The 19,406-nt window shown below is 34.0% G+C and overlaps 1 protein-coding gene across 1 annotated transcript; it reads left to right on the top strand.

Moving 5' to 3' along the window:
• Positions 1 to 11,570: 11,570 nt before the first annotated feature.
• On the top strand, positions 11,571 to 17,598 carry LOC132644773 (cycloartenol-C-24-methyltransferase 1). Its single transcript, XM_060361375.1, has 14 exons — positions 11,571 to 11,728; positions 11,856 to 11,959; positions 13,907 to 13,973; positions 14,272 to 14,345; positions 14,441 to 14,525; positions 14,630 to 14,685; positions 15,425 to 15,479; positions 15,767 to 15,814; positions 15,893 to 15,976; positions 16,056 to 16,172; positions 16,273 to 16,356; positions 16,449 to 16,574; positions 16,970 to 17,067; positions 17,168 to 17,598. The coding sequence occupies exons 2-14, from the start codon at positions 11,877 to 11,879 to the stop codon at positions 17,229 to 17,231; spliced, it is 1,041 nt and encodes a 346-aa protein (XP_060217358.1). The 5' UTR covers positions 11,571 to 11,728; positions 11,856 to 11,876; the 3' UTR covers positions 17,232 to 17,598.
• The last annotated feature ends 1,808 nt before the right edge of the window (positions 17,599 to 19,406 follow it).

Raw genomic sequence — 19,406 nt, 5'->3', positions numbered from 1 at the left:
GCAGTGGACACGGGCAGAAGCAAAGTACTACCGTAGTTTTGGGCGACCCATCGGCCGCGTGACAGGTGACTCCACGATCGGTCGTCATGGGTATACTGGCTAAGGAGTGCAGTAACCCAATCGTTCAGATTCCGGACGACCGGAGGAATCCATCCATTGCCTGTTGCAAATAAGAAAAGCAATGAGAAAGTAGGGCCGAAGTGTGACAAAACATACAAAGGCAATTACTTAGAGTTCAGGCTTACGTTTGTTGTTCCACATTTCCGAAAAAGGCATGTAATCGTCTGGAATGATGTCCGAGGTCCGCACCCGGACGTATCGCTCCAACCATCCCCGGTCTCTATCTTCATCCATTTTCGAGAAAAAGGGATTCCGGCTACGCTTTGCGAGTTTTATTACGCCACCCCGAATAACCTCGGGGAATATAGGCGTATCAGGTGGGCCAGCGTGAGCTCCTTCCCGGCGTTATTGGGTAGCAGCCGGAGGCATGCCACGACCCTTCAAACGATCGGACCAATCTGCGCCAGGGTCACGTCGTAAGTCCGGCACATGTCTAAAATGACCGGATCGATCAGGGGGTCGAGCTTGAGGGTGAAAGGGTACGTATAGACATACAAGAAGCCCTCCCGATGGTCGGTGACCGACTCGTCCGGCCCGGGGGAAAAAACTTTGACTGAGCGATTGTCCCATCAGCAGTTAGACCAGACTAGGTCAAGTTTATCCTCGGTAATAGAGGAGGGATATCATCTCACATCATATCCTTTGTCGGATACCGAGGAAGGTTTTTCGACCTCGAAATCTTTGTTGAAATTGGGCTTGGCCGGTATAATGTCTGAGGCAGTGGGCTTGAGGGTGCTCTTCGCTTTAGTTGGAGATACAGGTTCGGTTCCTTGAGATGAAACCGAGGGAATATCATGGGAAGTGGTTTCAGACATTTGGAGATTACGGAGAAAGACTTGGCAAAATTCGAAAGGAAAGTTAACAAATGGAGTAGGAGAACAGATGGTTCAAGAAATGACAGAATGAGAAGCAGCAACACTCAAACAAGAGCAGCTAGTGAAGATGTTGGCAAAGTTATTTCCTTTCACGCGGTATAAACGATGAATCAGTAACAAACTTGATATAGAGGATAACCAGATGTGGTGAAGATGAAGAAATGCAGTAGAGAGTGAAAATGAAAAGAAATGAGTCGTAAAAATGGGAGAATGAAGAAGTTGAAGACGTTTTATAGGTGTGGGCTTCAGGCGGTTACGGTTTCCGGCCAACCGGGGGGCGCCACGTGTCCCCATAACTAATGAGGAATGCCTTGAAACGACGTGCGTGCGGCGGTTGTCAGAGCGGACCATCCGGGATAAGACACGTGGCCGATGGCAGAAGAACGTGGCGCAACTGTTCCCGCCAAAAATGAAAAGATAACAACGGGCAAATGGAGTCACGGGTTTCGTGATTCATCCACTTCCCATCACTCCGACAAATCTACGATCCGGGAAGTGTGGGGACTATCTGTATACGGTAAAAATCGGATATATGTTAAACCGGTGAGACCAAAGACCGAAGGAAGAAAGGAACAAGAACGTGCACGAAGGCTCCCGTTCTGAACCGGAGGAATGTTTGGACCGAAGCAAAGGAAGGGCATCATTTGGTCCGGTTCCCCCATGAACGGGTTGATCGTTGGCATTGGTCCGTTTGGTCGAGGCCGTTAGTCCGTTTGATCGTGGTCGATGGTCCGGGAGATCCGCTGCGTTGCGCAGTTGCCACGCGTCGATAACTTCCTGCCATGTTCAATTGTCAATCGTACGGTCAACCTAACCCAACTCAGAGCTTTTTCTTTATTATTTTATTTTTCATGTTGTATGAAGCCCATGGGGCAATACTATAAATAAGGGGCCTTGTCCTCCTTTTAAAGGGTTGACTCCTTAACATCAAGAACATTCTTTTGTACTAGAAATATATACAAATCTCTCTCATTGTCGTGTTGTAATCCGAATTCATTGTGTTCATCTTTATTACATTTCTTCAATCGAATAACATACATATATATTATCAAACCTACAAGTATATAGCAAACCACCGATTATTAGTTGCTTCTTCATAGAGCTTGTTTGGATATGCTTATGCCTATAAGCTGCATTCAGCTTATAAGCTAAAAAAAATAAGTTGGGGTAGTCTAACTTATTTTTTTGGCTTATAAGCTGCTTTAGATAAGCTAAGTCAAATGGTCCCAATTATTATTTTGAGCTTATTTTAAGCACAAAATGACTGTAAGCTGGCCAGCCAAACACTCAAAAAAACTGAAAACAGCTTATGAGCAACTTATAAGCCAATCCAAACGGGCTCATAGAATATTCATATATTTCTTTTCTCCATCAAAGGAATTCAAGGCATAACCATATATCCTATACCTCACCCACAAATTTAATTGATTATCCAAATTCGGGGTAAACAAATTGTGCAGGCACGACTAGAACTTTAAAGAGATAAGATGAAAGATGAAACAGATGTAATGCTTATGTACAAGTAACGATTACTAACTCAAAATTAGCGAAGCAATAACTTAACTAATTACAATCGACTCAAACTGATGAATTATAACTTAGGGTCGGTTTGGAAAGCCACCTTATAATTGAAATTGGTGTAATTACTGGGGGTAGGGTAGTAATTACACATCCTAATAATTACACAGTCTAGTAAATTACGACGATCTGTTCGTTTGTCATAAAGTAAGTACAGTGTAATTACAAGCGTACTGTTTGATTGCACAAGTGTAATTACACAGTTAGAATAAATTTTAAAAATAACGTTAGATATCACAAAAAAAGAAGTTAATATTTGACAAATATGTACCTTTATCGAGAATTAAAAGTTAATATTTTATGTTCATTTATTAATTATATTAAATTTTATATTTAATATACATATTGTAAATTTTATATTTAATATACATATTGTTATTGAAAATATATTAATTAATAATCATATATTTGTAACTAATATTGTAATTGTAATTGATATATATATTTAAATTAATAATATTTTAATTTGATTATTATTAAAATTAAAAGCGTACCATTTTGTAAGAACGTCATGAACTGCATGTTTAATAAAAAGATTAATATTTATAAATATAATGTCATAACATTATTTAAACGTTGAAAAAAAAATTAATCTATCAATTCTAGCTGGAAGCAATGTGAAATAACAAGTCAATACTAAAGCAAAACAAATTGAATTAAAAAATAACATAAATTGAAAAAATAAGTAACATAATACTCTTATGTCAACTTCTAACTTAACATAAAATAAGTTCGAAAATAACTTAAGTATATATAATTTTAAAGAAAAGGAAAACATATGTATATAACCTTACCCAACAACGAATTCTACTTTAATGACATCACTTTTTATGTTCCAAGTTTGTTAGCGACTCATTCTTTCTAATATTAGTGTAATTTCAAAAATTTAAAAATAAAGTAATTACGCTAAATGAAGAAAATAATAAAAAGAAATAAAAATACGAGCAATTACATGGAATCAGAAGAAGTAAAGATTGTATAAAAATATATCTAAAAATAAAATAATTTTAAAACTAAAAGTAAGAAGGTCAAATTAAAATAATAGAAATTAAAAAATTAAAAAGAATTTTTTTCAAAAGAAAATTAAAAATAACCTTGTAATTACAAGCAATCCTCACCTCCTCACTGAGAATTGGAGAGTGTAATTACAACCCTTCATTTACATTTAGGGCCTGTTTGGAAAGCCACCTGGTAATGGAATTGGTGTAATTATTAGGATAGTAATTACACAACCTAGTAATTATGATGGCTTGTTTGTTTGTCATAACGTAATTACATTGTAATGACAAGCGTACTGTTTGGTTGCACCAGAGTAATTACATAATTTGATTAAATTTTAAAAACAAATTAATTAACAAAAAATAAAAGTTAAAATTTGACAAATATGTGCCTTCATAAATATACATCAGATATACATGGAGTGTTGGCCAACTTGTGCACCAAGGGATCAAACTTGGGACATATCTTGATTGACAAGAGGAAGAACAAAATTCACAAATGCATAATAAATGGGATTAGCAGTTCATTTACACAAGTTTTAATCTTTTACCACTTTCTTCTAGTGCCAACTTAAGTCATCATATAAGACTTACGTTGGTCCTTAGTTTAACTCTTGCATTTTTTAGCCATTTGGCAATCTTTGTAAAGACTTCTTAATTGTTGTTTTGAGAAAATTTATAAAATCAGCCCTAGGCCTACAAGCCTAGTGGAATTTATTTAAAAAAAAATGTGCCTTCATAAATGATATTAATTAGATATTTAAGAGACATATTGTTTCTTGAAAATATATTAATTAATAATCACATATTTGTAACTAATATTGTAAAAAATAATTGATATATATTTTTTATAGTACTAATATTTTAATTTAATTTAATTATAAGAAAACATACATTTTGTAAGAATATCATGGGTGTATGTTTGTAAAAAGGTCAATATTTATAACTATAATGCCATAACATTATTCAAATGTTTGACAAAAGATATTCTATGAATTCTAATTGAAAATTTAACGGCATGGAATGTGAAATAACAAGTCAATACTATTAAAAACAAATAAATTGAAACCGCGCGAAAATATAACAAAAGTTCAAAATCCATTTTTTTTAATATAATACTATCATGTCAAATTCCAACGTAACAGAAAATAAGTTCCAACATAACTTAAGTAAATAAAATCAAAAGAAAAAGAAAACATAAGTCTATAACCTCATTTAACAACGAAATTATACTTTAATGACATCACTCGTTATATGTCAAGTTTGTTAACGATTCATTTTTTTCTAATATTAGATGGTGTAGTTTCATAAGCTATAATAACGCAGTATACGCTAAATGAAGGGCAAAAAAAAAAAAAATAGTATGAGCAAAGTAAAGGTTGGAAAATGAGAAGAAAGCAAATGAAAGATAAATAATGTAATAATATTTTAAAATATAAACAATTTAAAAAGTAAAAACAAAAAGAGTTAAAATAACAGAACTAAAAAATAAATTTAAAAGAAAAGAAGTTAAAGTCAAAACAAAAAGAAAGACATTAAAAAGTTGTTATGTAATTCCACGGTGTAATTAACCCAAATTCTCAACTCCAACCCCCGCTCCCCCCCCCCCCCCCCCCCCCCCCGCGAGGAGAATTGGAGAGTGTAATTACACCCTCTCAATTCCCCTCTGAATTTGTAATTACATCACCAAACAAACATGTCAAATTGTGTAATAACATTCAATTAGTAATTATTTGGTCAGACAAACATGCCAAAACAATGTAAATACACTCAATTACACCCAAATTCAATTACACGATGGCTTTTCAAACGGGCTCTTACTTATGTTAAACTACCCATTGTTGTTAACATTTGCTAACAACCAACACCATCAGCCCATGCACACGAAGCAGAGCTAGAACACAATTTTTCCGGATTCGCCAACCTGATAGGTTGTCCTAAACCTTATGTTTGTATTATGAAATTCACTAAAGATGTATATATTTTAGATGGCTTAATATCTAGATGGACCTTTAAACTTGACATGTTTTGTAAGATAGGCATATAAACTTACAAAGTGACCAGATAGACACTTAAACTTGCTCAAAGTGTATTTTTTAAACACATTTGAATTGAACACCTGCGCGTGAGGTCCAAACGCCAATTATGTAGCGTGGGGTTAAGTTTTGTCAGGTGATGTTTTTGGTTTTGTGTCTTGTGTATTTCAGAGGTCCAAACAGAGCCCTCTTTTTTGACTTTTTGTGTTTTAGGCTTTTACCTCTCCTTTTCATATCTCTCCTTCTACGTGTCTCATTGTTTTTAATTACTTTCGCAAAGTTAATAATGAAAAATACATCTAAATGGTTATTTTTTTACCCTTAAATAATTTTTTATCCACTAAAAATTATTCGTATTATTTTTGTAAAAAAAAATTATCCGTATTATTTTTGCTGGAAAAAAAATTATCCGTATTATTGGCTTAATACCTAAATGACCCTTAAACTTGACATGTTTTGTAAGATAGGCATATAAACTTACAAGGTGACCAGATAGATTTTTATCCTAAGCGCGTGAAGGATTTTAAAATTGCTAAGTCAGAATACAAGCCAATAAAAAAACGGAAAAGGCTCTTCGTTATACTTTAGGGCCAATTATACCCTTAAAGTTATACTATGTGGTCAATTATACCCTTATGTCTAACTGCTGCCACGTGGCATCATCCCAGCCCTTCAAAATTATTTTACCCTCAAATAATTTTTTACTCACTAAAATAACTCAACCCGACTCGATTGCTGGAAAAAAATAACTCAACCCGACTCGATTATTTTACCCGACTCTTTTTCCAGCAATCGAGTCGGGTTGAGTTATTTTAGTGGGTAAAAATTTATTTGAGGGTAAAATAATTTTGAAGGGCTGGGATGATGCCACGTGGCAGCAGTTAGACATAAGGGTATAATTGACCACATAGTATAACTTTAAGGGTATAATTGACCCTAAAGTATAACGAAGAGCCTTTTCCGTTTTTTTATTGGCTTGTATTCTGACTTAGCAATTTTAAAATCCTTCACGCGCTTAGGATAAAAATCTATCTGGTCACCTTGTAAGTTTATATGCCTATCTTACAAAACATGCCAAGTTTAAGGGTCCATTTAGGTATTAAGCCAATAATACGGATAATTTTTTTTCCAGCAAAAATAATACGGATAATTTTTTTTTACAAAAATAATACGAATAATTTTTAGTGGATAAAAAATTATTTAAGGGTAAAAAAAATAACCATTTAGATGTATTTTTCATTATTAACTTTGCGAAAGTAATTAAAAACAATGAGACACGTAGAAGGAGAGATATGAAAAGGAGAGGTAAAAGCCTAAAACACAAAAAGTCAAAAAAGAGGGCTCTGTTTGGACCTCTGAAATACGCAAGACACAAAACCAAAAACATCACCTGACAAAACTTAACCCCACGCTACATAATTGGCGTTTGGACCTCATGCGCAGGTGTTCAATTCAAATGTGTTTAAAAAATACACTTTGAGCAAGTTTAAGTGTCTATCTGGTCACCTTGTAAGTTTATATGCCTATCTTACAAAACATGCTAAGTTTAAGGGTCATCTAGGTATTAAGCCATTTTAGATTTAGAATCTAGTTAATACAATTGAAGTCGTTATAAGATTCAAAACTCATAAAATGCAAATTTTAGCACCACATCTGGCCATGCACCATCATTATTTTCTTAACAAATTTGGAGTGATCAAACATGCACTCCCCCGGTCCCAATGTATATATTGTTTGATTATGTATGGAATTTAAGGGGGAAAAAAGAATTTCTGAAATTGTGATGTGAAACAAATTATAGATATTTGTGTGACTATGATAAAAACCATTTTCATTAATGATGAAATGAAAAATGTCGTTGAATTGAAAAGGCGCAATTTGTATAGGTTAAGAGTCTGTTGAGTTTAATTGATTAAAAATTGATGAACATTAAGTATTATAAAATACTTTAAAGTACCCAGACTGAGCAATTACACATTTGAATAGAAGTATTAGAAATCGCTTACTATTAAGAAATGTTTGGCAAGCGAAACATATAAAAAGTAACTAGTTTATATTCAAATATATTAACTTATATCCAACATGTATTTATTCAAAATGATCAGTAAAATAATCAGCATTGTCAATTAGTTGGCAAACATAGTAAAAATTTCGAACGTTGAGCCCACCAACTTTCCCTAATTATTAATCACAGTGAATTTTAAATGGTGTAAATATGCTAAATCCAGATCTTGTGAGATCTAGATTTGTCCCCCACTCCCACTTCTCATGTGCTTGTCTATCTCTCCTTGTCGTCAAGCACTTGCCAAGTAAGTTCATAGAGTAGATGCAAATTGACACATGCAAGGGACACTTGTTTAATACCAAAACTAACTATAGAAAGCAATATCTTTAATAAAAAAAGAGAAATTTCAGAGCCTCCCTTTACGTTTGTAATATTATGATTATTTTTTTTTATAATAACTATTTTATATTATTTATTACTAATAAGAAAAATAGTATATATGAGTTGATTTGCCCACCCTAAGTTCATGTTCTTTTGATTAAATTTTATTTTATCAATATCTCCTTAAAAAAATTACTTCCTAGGTATATTAAAAGGAATATAACGGGTTATTCACCCGTTCCCAACATTAAAATCAAAATCTTACTTCTACAATAAAAAATATGCATTGAAGAGAAATCAAATTCCACTTCTACAATTACATTACAATGTACGAATATGTAACAACGTGCAAGAAGGAGAGAACAACAAGGAATCCTATCATGAATTTTCAATTGCGTCATTACTGATAAGGAATTCGGTTTGTGTGAACTACATCTCCTATTTGTTGACAAAACAACTAGTACACAAGCTAGCTGAAAGCTAATTCATGCTCGTATCGTTAAGTACACAAATCTATAATAATAAAGCCTTTTAGATTTTTGCACTTTAATTTGTCTTATTTTCTCAAACAAATAGTTGAGCTATCACAATGGAGAAAAAGAATCAGAATGAAGCTTTACCATTTTTCTTTTTTGGAGCAAAAATGAAAGCGGATGAATAGGGATGGAGAATGACATAAATTGCTGGCAATACGTCATTTATATTTTTAATATACAAAATTTAGTTTCAAAAAGTCAAAACATGGTTGAAGAAAAGAAAAAAAGCAAAGTTGTTGGGAACAGGTGAATAATCCATGGTATTTCATTTTCATATTCCTAGGAAATAATTTTTTCAAAGAGATATTGATAAAATAAAAAATCAAAAGAACTTGATTTTTGGTAGGGCAAATCATTCTATATATATACTATTTTTTAATTAGTAATAACTAGAATAAAGTAGTTCTTACAAAAAAGTTAAAATAGGGGAGGTAGCCGTAATATTGCAAACATGGGGGGAGGTCGGTGAAACAAAGCAAAACGTGAGGAGAGGTCTCTGAAATTTTCCCTAAATAAAAAGAGAAACGCAACGAGTAACTTCTTATTTGGACGATTATATACATCGTTTCATAATGTATTGTATTATACATTATATAATATTACCATTTCATAATATAACCCACCTACAATGGAATGAACTTTCAATATATTTTTTTTTTAAAGTAGCGTACTGGGTAGACTTATTATACAAAATATCAAAGTAAAGGATAGAATACGACTATTAAATAATAAGTAAGGAGAAAAATAAAAAATCACGTGATCATACTAAATCGGCTGTTTCATAAAATGATACTAGACTTCCAGGTAGGGATCTAGTAGCTCAGTTGGTTGGCTACCTGAACTTTCACCTTATTGGTGAGCGTTCGAATCCCCACATTGTAATCCCCTCCCCATTTCCCCTTCCTCTACCCACTATGTAATAAAAACAATTTAAAAAAAATACTAGACTTCCGGTCATTATATTAACAGTGAATTTAACCATATGACACAACAAAATTTAAGTAACAATCAAACTAAATATTATGTACTCCCTCTTTTCACTTTAACTTATTCATAGTGGAGCTTGTACTTTCTTTAAGAAAATAATAAATGAAGTACATATTTTATTATGATATCCATGATTATTAGCATTTAAAAAATAATTGAGAAATTAATAGCTAATCTTATGGGTTTAAAAAAAAAGGATTGTCTTTCTTTTAATGTGCTAAAATAAAAAATGAAAATATATTTTAACATAGTGACAAATAAAAGTGAATGCAGAAAATAACAAAATAACAGAACAATCAATAGGTAACAACCATTCAAACGTTATAGCCTATTTGACCAAACTTATTTTTCCCCCAAAAAGTGCTTATTTTTAAAAGTGAGGCATTTGGTCAAGCTTTTGAGAGAAAATAAATGCTTAGTTTTTTAGAAGCTAAAAAAAAAAAACGTTTACCCAAAAGCATTTTTTGAAAAGTATTTTTGAGAAAAACACACAGAAACACTTTTTAAAATCTTGGTCAAACATTAATTGCTGGTCAAAAGTATTTTTTAAATTAGTTAGCCAAACACAATCTGTTTTCCAAAAGTACTTTTGAAGAAAACACTTTTTAAAATAAGCTGATTTTAGAAGTTTGACCAAATAATATATTAGGTGCCATCAAGTTATGATTTAAAATTTGAGCTTAAAGTCTCTTCATCTCGGTGATTTTACCATATCTATTAGGATAAGATTTCATTATCAAAATACAGTGATAATATAAGTTTTTTTCTTCACATTTTGAACATACTATCCCCTCCGGTCCAATTTATTCGATAGTTGACTAGTTTGGAAAGTCATATAGTTTTTTCTTTGATTCAATTTAAAGATTTTTAGAATATTTTTATAATAAAATTTACATATTTAAAAACTACACAAAAGTATTATAAGTTTGCATAATTAGTAATTCACAATATATGAAAAGAATTAGAGAAAATGATAGAGCTGTTTGACTCTCCCAAACTAGTCAACCTTCAAACCAATTGAGACGGAGTATATACTTAAATCCTACTAGCATTTATTTTTCCTTGAGCTGTCTCTTTCATTTTTCATGTGCCCATTCTATATGTGATCATTCGGCACCTCCCTTTTCTTGCCCATTCTCCCTATTTAAAGTTGGATATCTTTAATTCCAGCTGTTCAAAGGATACTCTTCTATTACCATTTCCAAATACATGTAACATATTTTAATAGAATAAAAATATTCAACAAATCAATCCATATCATATTTTCCTTTTTGGTGCAACAATCCATTTCATATGTTTGTCATCTTATGCTTTTTGAGAATCAAGTATGCCAATATTTTCTAGTTTCTTTTAATTTCACATGACTTCTGGGGATTTAATTGATATTTTCCTCAAAAATTAAATATGTGCCGCCGTGAAAGAGGTAAGAAAAGAGTTTGTAATGTTGAGAATGAAATTTATGATCTTTTAATTGAGGGCCTCTTCACTTGAGTTAATTCCGACTTCTAGCGGAGGCTACAAAGATGCTGATGGATAGAATTTTGAGATTGAGAAAATAATACTCCATAAAAGTAAGTTTTATATAATTTTTCACAGTGTCCTATACCCGCTTTGAGATTCTAACTAATTTAAATCCTCATCACATAAATTTTATTAAATACATTCTCTATAAAAATATTTCATTTTCGGCTCGAAACCAAAATTTTTGGTTCCAAGTAGAAATTCAATAAGGCCGGTTACCAAGTAAATCTATTTTCTTTTGTGTTTGGATCAGCGAAAGTGCAGTCCATCAAAGTTATCAAAACCGGTCATTAGAAGGGTTCATTCATGTTTATATCAAGCTGACGCAACTTATTGTAGTTAAATAGTTTAATGCAGTAAATATATATATGGCAGCATTTATTAGTTGATGTAAACGGCTATTATTATCCAAATAGAACTCAAAGATCCCTAGGACGAATCTTTGGAAAAACATAATTAAAGTTGGGCAATACACGTGCTGCAGTATACCTACGTGGCACCAACCCCACTCTTTTGTTCTGTGTTGTTTTTTCTGATGTCTCAATTTTTCTGTGCTGGCAATCTTTGTATTTATATATATATATATTCACGCATCTCCACAAAGGCACAAAGTACATCTGCTTTCTACGATCTGTCTTTTGTTTTGGCATTTTGAATCCCCTTTCCCTTTTAATCCTTTCCACATTCAAAGGTAAGCTTCTACTTCTTCTGCATTGCTTCTTCTTTTTCTTGTATGTATGTAAAAATTGTTTCTTTTTTGTATGATTTGATTCTTGGGTTTCTTTCTTTCATCATGCATGTGTGTTTCTTGTTTTTAGATCTTGTGATTTGGGAAAGAGATGTCAAAACAAGGGGCTTTTGATCTGGCATCTGGTGTTGGTGGTAAAATTGGCAAGGATGAAGTTCTCTCTGCTGTTGACAAGTAATCCCCTCTCTCTATTTATATGCTTTTTGGGTGTTAATCAAATGCTTTAAGGGATAACCCCTTTAAAGGTCAGAAACTAAAAATGTGAGATTTGTATGCAACCCCTCAAAGGGAAAAAGTTGGCATTTTTGTAGAAGCTTCAATTTTTTGATCATTGTTTTCTCTTATCTTTTTGGTGTTAATTAAATAGCATGAGGAAAAAAGATAACTCCTTTAAATGTGAGATTTGTATGCAACTCCTCAAAGGAAAAAAGTAGGCATTTTTGTAAAAGCTTCAATTTTGATCATTGTTTTCTCTATCTTTTTGGGTGTTAATCAAATAGCATGAGGAAAAAAAAAGATAACCCCTTTAAATGTGAGATTTGTATGCAACCCCTCAAAGGGAAAAAGTAGGCATTTTTGTAAAAGCTTCAATTTTGATCATTGTTTTCTCTATCTTTTTGGGTGTTAATCAAATAGCATGAGGAAAAAAAGATAACCCCTTTAAATGTGAGATTTGTATGCAACCCCTCAAAGGGAAAAAGTAGCCATTTTTGTAAAAGCTTCAATTTTGATCATTGTTTTCTCTATCTTTTTGGGTGTTAATCAAATAGCATGAGGAAAAAAAGATAACCCCTTTAAATGTGAGTTTTGTATGCAACCCCTCAAAGGGAAAAAAGTAAGCATTTTGTTTAAAAGCTTCAGTTTTGATCATTGCTTTCTCTATCTTTTTGGGTGTTAATCAAATAGCATGAGGAAAAAAAGATAACCCCTTTAAATGTGAGATTTGTATGCAACCCCTCAAAGGGAAAAAGTAGGCATTTTTGTAAAAGCTTCAATTTTGATCATTGTTTTCTCTATCTTTTTGGGTGTTAATCAAATAGCATGAGGAAAAAAAGATAACCCCTTTAAATGTGAGTTTTGTATGCAACCCCTCAAAGGGAAAAAAGTAAGCATTTTGTTTAAAAGCTTCAGTTTTGATCATTGCTTTCTCTATCTTTATGGGATTTTTTAACTCATATGTTTTTCATAGCTTTTAAGTCTAATAATGAGACAGAATGCGGAGTTTGAGTATCTTTTACTACTCAGATTGGTTGATCTGTTAAGTGTATACTATGATTTAATTAATAGGGCTGGATCACAGATGGCTTCTTTTGTGATTACTATTGTGGATCCATTTTTTTATTTCCTTTGTTATGCATAACTTGTTTGGTGGAGTTTGTGATGATGATGTCATTTTCTTAAGAGATTCTATTGAGCTATTTATATTTTTAGTCTTGAGTGTTATTATAGTGCCAACATCATGTACCATATGTCTAGGTTATTTAATGAACCTCTTGTAGCTTAGATAAGTCAAGGATGTTTCCCTGACAATTTACAATTTTAAATGACAAGAAATATGATTTGGAAACAACATTGTTGCCACCACAAGTTTTTTCCTTTTGGGGTCCTCACTCCTCAGTGGCCACAATTTCTTTTCTTTGGGGTGGCAGGATAGGATAGTCCACCTGTTTGGTAGATCTTTTTTGGACTGGTCTGCTTTGTATTCATATCAATAAATGCCTCTTTTTAAGTTGGGTAAAAAAGAGTATTTTCATATCAAACAATGCCTGTTTTTAGTTGGGTAAAAAAAAGTGTTATCATCTTCTTATTTTTTTATCCAAAGGATGAAGTGGTATTATTTGTTGGGGTTTGAGTAATAAATTAACATTAAATGCTAAGCTACTTTGTGGATCTCTTAAAAATATATCCACTGTTTTAAAGGTTCTTGGATCATTATTTAATCTTCTATGGAGTCAAATAAATGACATAGTCCTAAAACCAGAAATGGACACCAAATATCTGCTCTCGACCGATTTCATAATTGCAGTTGACTTTCCTTCTTCCCTTTTTGTTGTATGAGTGCTAACCTTATGGATTTTCCAAATATATTTTGTTGATTTAAAAATTTGTCCATTGACTTAGGTATGAGAAGTACCACGGTTATTATGGAGGTGAAGAAGAAGAGAGAAAGAATAACTACACTGACATGGTGAGAGACATTTCTGTTACTCGTATAACTTCAATGTCTTTGGGAATTGGTGTTCACAATTTATCCATTGTGGTCGAGGGTTGTTGAATTTGTCATTCCTGTATTCTGTGGTAATCCTCATATGGTCCACTGGGATTGAGGTTTAGCTAGTTGATAGATTCATCCAGCTATTTAAGCTTTTAGTCTCACATCAATTCACTGTCTTGCTTAACATGGAGTAGTCTTTAAGTACATTTTGTTGAAACACAATTGTGTAATGTGGTTTAGATGCAAAATTAGTAACACGTCTTATTTTCAGGTAAACAAATACTATGATCTTTGCACTAGCTTCTATGAATACGGTTGGGGAGAGTCATTCCATTTTGCACCCAGGTTTGTTAATCTTGGTCTATTCATACATAAGTGGATGATGTTAGGTTTTGGTCACTTAGTTATTACTTACTATTTCAATCAAAATTTGGCTGCAGGTGGAAAGGAGAATCACTCCAGGAGAGCATTAAGAGGCATGAGCACTTCCTTGCCTTGCAACTGGGATTAAAATCAGGACAAAAGGTTTGGCTTGCATATACTATCATTAATGAATAGAAGACATGCTGAAGTACCTACCTTAGATTACTTCTCCAAATTACCTGTTGAAACGGGGATTATGACTGCAGGTCTTGGATGTAGGATGTGGAATTGGAGGACCGTTAAGAGAAATTGCTAGATTCAGGTGAATGAAGTTTCTTTTTGAATTTTTTTATGCTCCTCACTATCATTTGGGCCCTGTACTCCAGTTTATCCTTTACCTGGTGGCTGGTGGTTAGCCAAATATATATTTGATTCAACATATGTTTTCCCCCTTTTACATTCCATGAGCTGGTGTTAGTCAAATTCAGAATTTTAATTCAACGAAATTCCATATTGCATCATGATATACAATGCAAACTTTGCCATGCAACCAATATAATAGATACCTCATGATGGCAGGTTAGCATGTCTTGTTCACATGCTTTCTCTAGAACTGAAGTGTAAATGGTGATTCCGCTTTATCCCATGGCTACTAGCAGGCCGAACTTAGGGCTATTGGTGTGTGAACCCTTTCGTAAAATGCCAATCATTGCATCAACTCTTTAAATAGACTTAAACTTTGTACACTCAATCTCACATCTTGAGCTAAGTAATGGCATAGACTCTCTGTCTAAAGCTAAGGTTGAATGATGGTACTGAACATTTAAAAGTTGGGGCACAAAGGAAGGATTGCTTGTTCACCTAGGAGCTTGTTAGAATGTGCATGTGAGCTTGAGTTTAATATTTTTAGTTGACACAAAAAAAGCAGGTAAGAAGGCCTGCAAATTCACTACCTACTTTTTTTTACTTCTTAACATGGTGTGTGAATTTCTTTATTGTAATCTGCCTATCTTACCTAACCATTTCTGTGGAGTCTCATCATTTTTATTATAATTATGCAGCTCTACATCAGTTACAGGCCTCAACAACAATGAATATCAGATATCTAGGGGACAGGTATTTGCTTTGCTCCTTAGTTCTGTTTGTAAAACCAGCTCTTGCAAGATGTAATGTAATTAGCAGAGATTTCCTGTTGCTTATTCTGACATCTGTAACAAATTGGAAGCATGGAGAGACCCGTTTACTTCCATCTGAAACTTGATTGTACTTGGATCTTAAGGTCACATGTCATCTAGTTTTCTGGCCAGTACACAAAAAGAAAAAGGATGACTATGTTGCGTTCCCAATTTCAAATGGTTGAATTTTTTTTCCTGAGCAGTTGTCTAATACCCTTTACTATACAGGTGTTGAACCGCAAAGTAGGATTGGATCAGACTTGCAACTTTGTAAAGGTAGTAAAGTTGCAGATCAAGAGAATCTTCTTTGAACTTCTTGTACAGTGCTTGATAGTCGGTGTGGTTTCTATGCAGGGTGATTTCATGAAAATGCCATTTCCTGACAATAGCTTTGACGCGGTTTACGCAATAGAAGCTACCTGCCATGCACCAGATCCAGTGTGTATATTTTTAATGTGTTCAATTTTGACTTAGATTTTTTAAAACCGTTTCCTGGTTATTAATACATCTTTGTTAGGTTGGATGCTATAAAGAGATCTATAGAGTGCTGAAGCCTGGTCAGTGCTTTGCTGTGTATGAGTGGTGCATGACCGATGCGTACAATCCCAATAACGAAGAGCAAAAAAGGATCAAGGTACATCTTTGAAGTGTTGAAGTCATTATTGGATTGTCGCTTTGCATTTATGTTGATTTGTTGGATAGTCAGACTTATCTTAGTTGTTCGTTGGCCATAGGCAGAAATTGAGCTCGGAAATGGTCTTCCCGAGATTAGATCGACACAACAGTGCCTAGAAGCAGCAAAAAAAGCTGGTTTTGAAGTATGTTGCAAGTTCTTTTCTTCTAATAATATTATCAAGCATTTGACTGCTCTTTGCCATTAGATTACCAAATTCTACTTGTCGATATGTAGGTTGTGTGGGATAAGGATCTTGCTGAGGACTCGCCTGTTTCATGGTACTTGCCTTTAGATACAAGCCACTTCTCACTCAGTAGCTTCCGCCTAACAGCTGTTGGTCGACTTTTCACCAGAAATCTGGTAAGATTTCTTACAAGACTATCTCTTTTTGTTTTTTTGATAGTTCATATTCAGACCTCCATGGAAGGTTGGATAACTGTGACATCCCAATAAGTTCAGTGTTAAGCGTTAGAACAAAGAACCAGAGCGTTCGTTTTGTTTGAAGTATGAGATAATTTGATCTCCTATAAAATTCGTACTCCCTCTGTTCCTGTTTATGTGGCAACATTTCCTAACGAGTGCATAGGCTAAACGATTCCTGGACCTGTTTCACATGTTTTTTATGTGGCAACATTTCCTAACGAGTGCATAGGCTAAACGATTCCTTACCTGTTTCACATGTTTTTTATGTGGCAACATTCCCTAACGAGTGCATAGGCTTAACGATCCCTTACCTGTTTCACATGTTTTGTTAGGTGTCGGCACTTGAATATGTGGGACTTGCTCCTAAAGGTAGTCAAAGGGTTCAAGCTTTCTTAGAGAAAGCTGCAGAAGGTCTTGTTGGTGGTGCCAAGTAAGATTATCGCTCTACTTCATACATATTAGTATGTAGTTTCATGCAATACTGAACATAACGTCTTTATGATTAACATTTTAAACCCGCGTTGTTTCAGGAAAGGGATTTTCACACCAATGTATTTCTTCTTGGTTCGCAAGCCCATCACAGACTCCCAGTAATTTGAAGTGTAATCACTTAGCTTTATGCTTTAGTTAGCAAATCTTTAAGATTCTTGGCACTGAACTTACTAATAGAATATGAAGTTATGAACCGGGCTACTCAAGGTGACTTCGTTTTCTGGCGGGAGGGTGGGGAGGTTCTTGTCTTGTGTTGCTTGTCTGTTGCAATTTGATTTGTAAGTGTTGCTATTTTTGCCATTGATGCCCCTGTTCTGTGATATATGAAAAGACAAGATGCTGATAAAGGTGGGCATTTGCTAACACATGGAATTTTAGGGTAAACAAGGCTTGTTTAATGACATCAAATTAGAACCAAAAAGTAAAAAAAAAATAAAAAATGCAAACACTACTCTTCTCTGGTGATTCATCCTGTTGTTCTTGAGAGTTTAATTTTCAAACTTTTAGAGTCACTTGTATTGCAAATAGTTAACAAGAGTGTTGTTCACATCTATAACTAAACGAATGCTTGGTCTTTTGTTACATCCAGACAGATTTGATCTTTTGCTTCGCCAAACACTAGCTCCAAGCGCTAAAACTACTTGAAATCTTTCGAGAATTTGTGTAAACTTTTATGTAAATGTTGTCCAATGGCTCTCCGTGAAATTTTTATTTCCCGGAACTCGTAGATTATTTTCTTTACCCATGTTTCAAGCTTTCTGCAGAAGTCATCCTAATTTTTTCCAAAAACTTATTTCTTTTTGTTTGATAATGAATGTAGAATATTACCATATCAACAAAAACAGAAAATACACTTAAAGAGCACCCTATTTCATGACCACCTTCCAAGAAGGATATCAAGAGATATAAGGTCTCTAAACAAAAAAGAACTAATTACATTATCTGATGTATCACTATTCTACTGTTCCTATACTTTTTTGAGCTTTTAAACAAATCTGTCCTCTCCCTAATTTCCATTTGTGTTTGGTGTACCACAACCTCTTTATTTACAGATTGTTGCCTCATATTTTTCAGTACCTAACTTTCCAAGTGTGGTAATCAGTGCTCCCAATGCATCAGCCATGATCTCTTTCTTTATCTTCTTCCAATGCATTCTATTGATCAGTATCAAATTCATCTTTGGGTGGTTAGTCGAATCTTTTGACTAATCCAATCAATTATTGCATCCCATAATCCAGTAGTCCAAGCACATTGAGCAAATAAATGTTGTAAGTTTTACAAAGTGTCATCCTCACATAAGCAGCACATAAGGTTGTCACAGGAAATTCCAGACTTGCTCAGCCTTGCTTTAGTCAGAAGCTTATCCTGAACTGCTATCCAGGTCATGATTCTATGTTTGGGCAGCAAGACTGTACTCCATACCAGCTGAGAGATATCCAGCTTGTGATTTAGTTTCAATAGCCAGGTAGCCAGCTGACACGGAATATTTTTCACTTGACAGTCAAGTTGAACCTCGCATGTACATACTATTGTCTCATGACTATTTTTAGCTTGCGAAGCTTTCCTCCAATACCAGCTAGTCAAGTTGAACCTCCCTGTACATTCCGTTGTCTCATGTCTATTTTTATCTTGTGAAGCTTCCTTCAATATCATCTACTATCTACTGGAGGAATATGAGCCCAAAAATCATTATTCCTCTTCATAGACACACCATGAACCCATTTCACCCATAACGCATCTACCTTCTCATTGAGCATCCAAATCATCTTACCCGCAGATCTATATTCCAGAGGTTACAGCTCCTGATATTTAGTCCTCCATATCTTTTGGGTTTACACACCCTTTCCCAAGCAACCAATGCTACTTTCTTCTTTATTCTGAACATCCCATAAGTATTCCCTACACAGCTTGCCTACACCTTTTGGAACACTCTGAGGGAGTATAAATATAGCCCCCAAAAATTGTGAATTGAGAATAAAACTGAATTTATAACTTGTAGTCGATCTGCGTAGGATAAGTGCCTATCAGATGCGGCAGACATCCTTTCAGTAATTCTAATCATGAGATGGTGGCAATCCTGTATATTTCATTTTTTGATGACAAGGTGTCACGTCCCAAATCCGGTAACGTGCGGGCACCTACCATTTTCCGGTGGGCATACCCTTTCCCAAAACATTCATTCAACCACACAATAAAGTAATTAAGACAATCGAAATATAAGCCTCAAACGTAGATAAAATAAGGATAAGTAAATAAGTGCTGAAATAATACAACAAT

This window comes from Lycium barbarum, chromosome 6, assembly GCF_019175385.1.
Source record: "Lycium barbarum isolate Lr01 chromosome 6, ASM1917538v2, whole genome shotgun sequence".
NCBI lineage: Eukaryota > Viridiplantae > Streptophyta > Magnoliopsida > Solanales > Solanaceae > Lycium > Lycium barbarum.
Note: the sequence above shows the minus strand (reverse complement) of the source record. Positions and strands in the feature narration are given on the sequence as shown.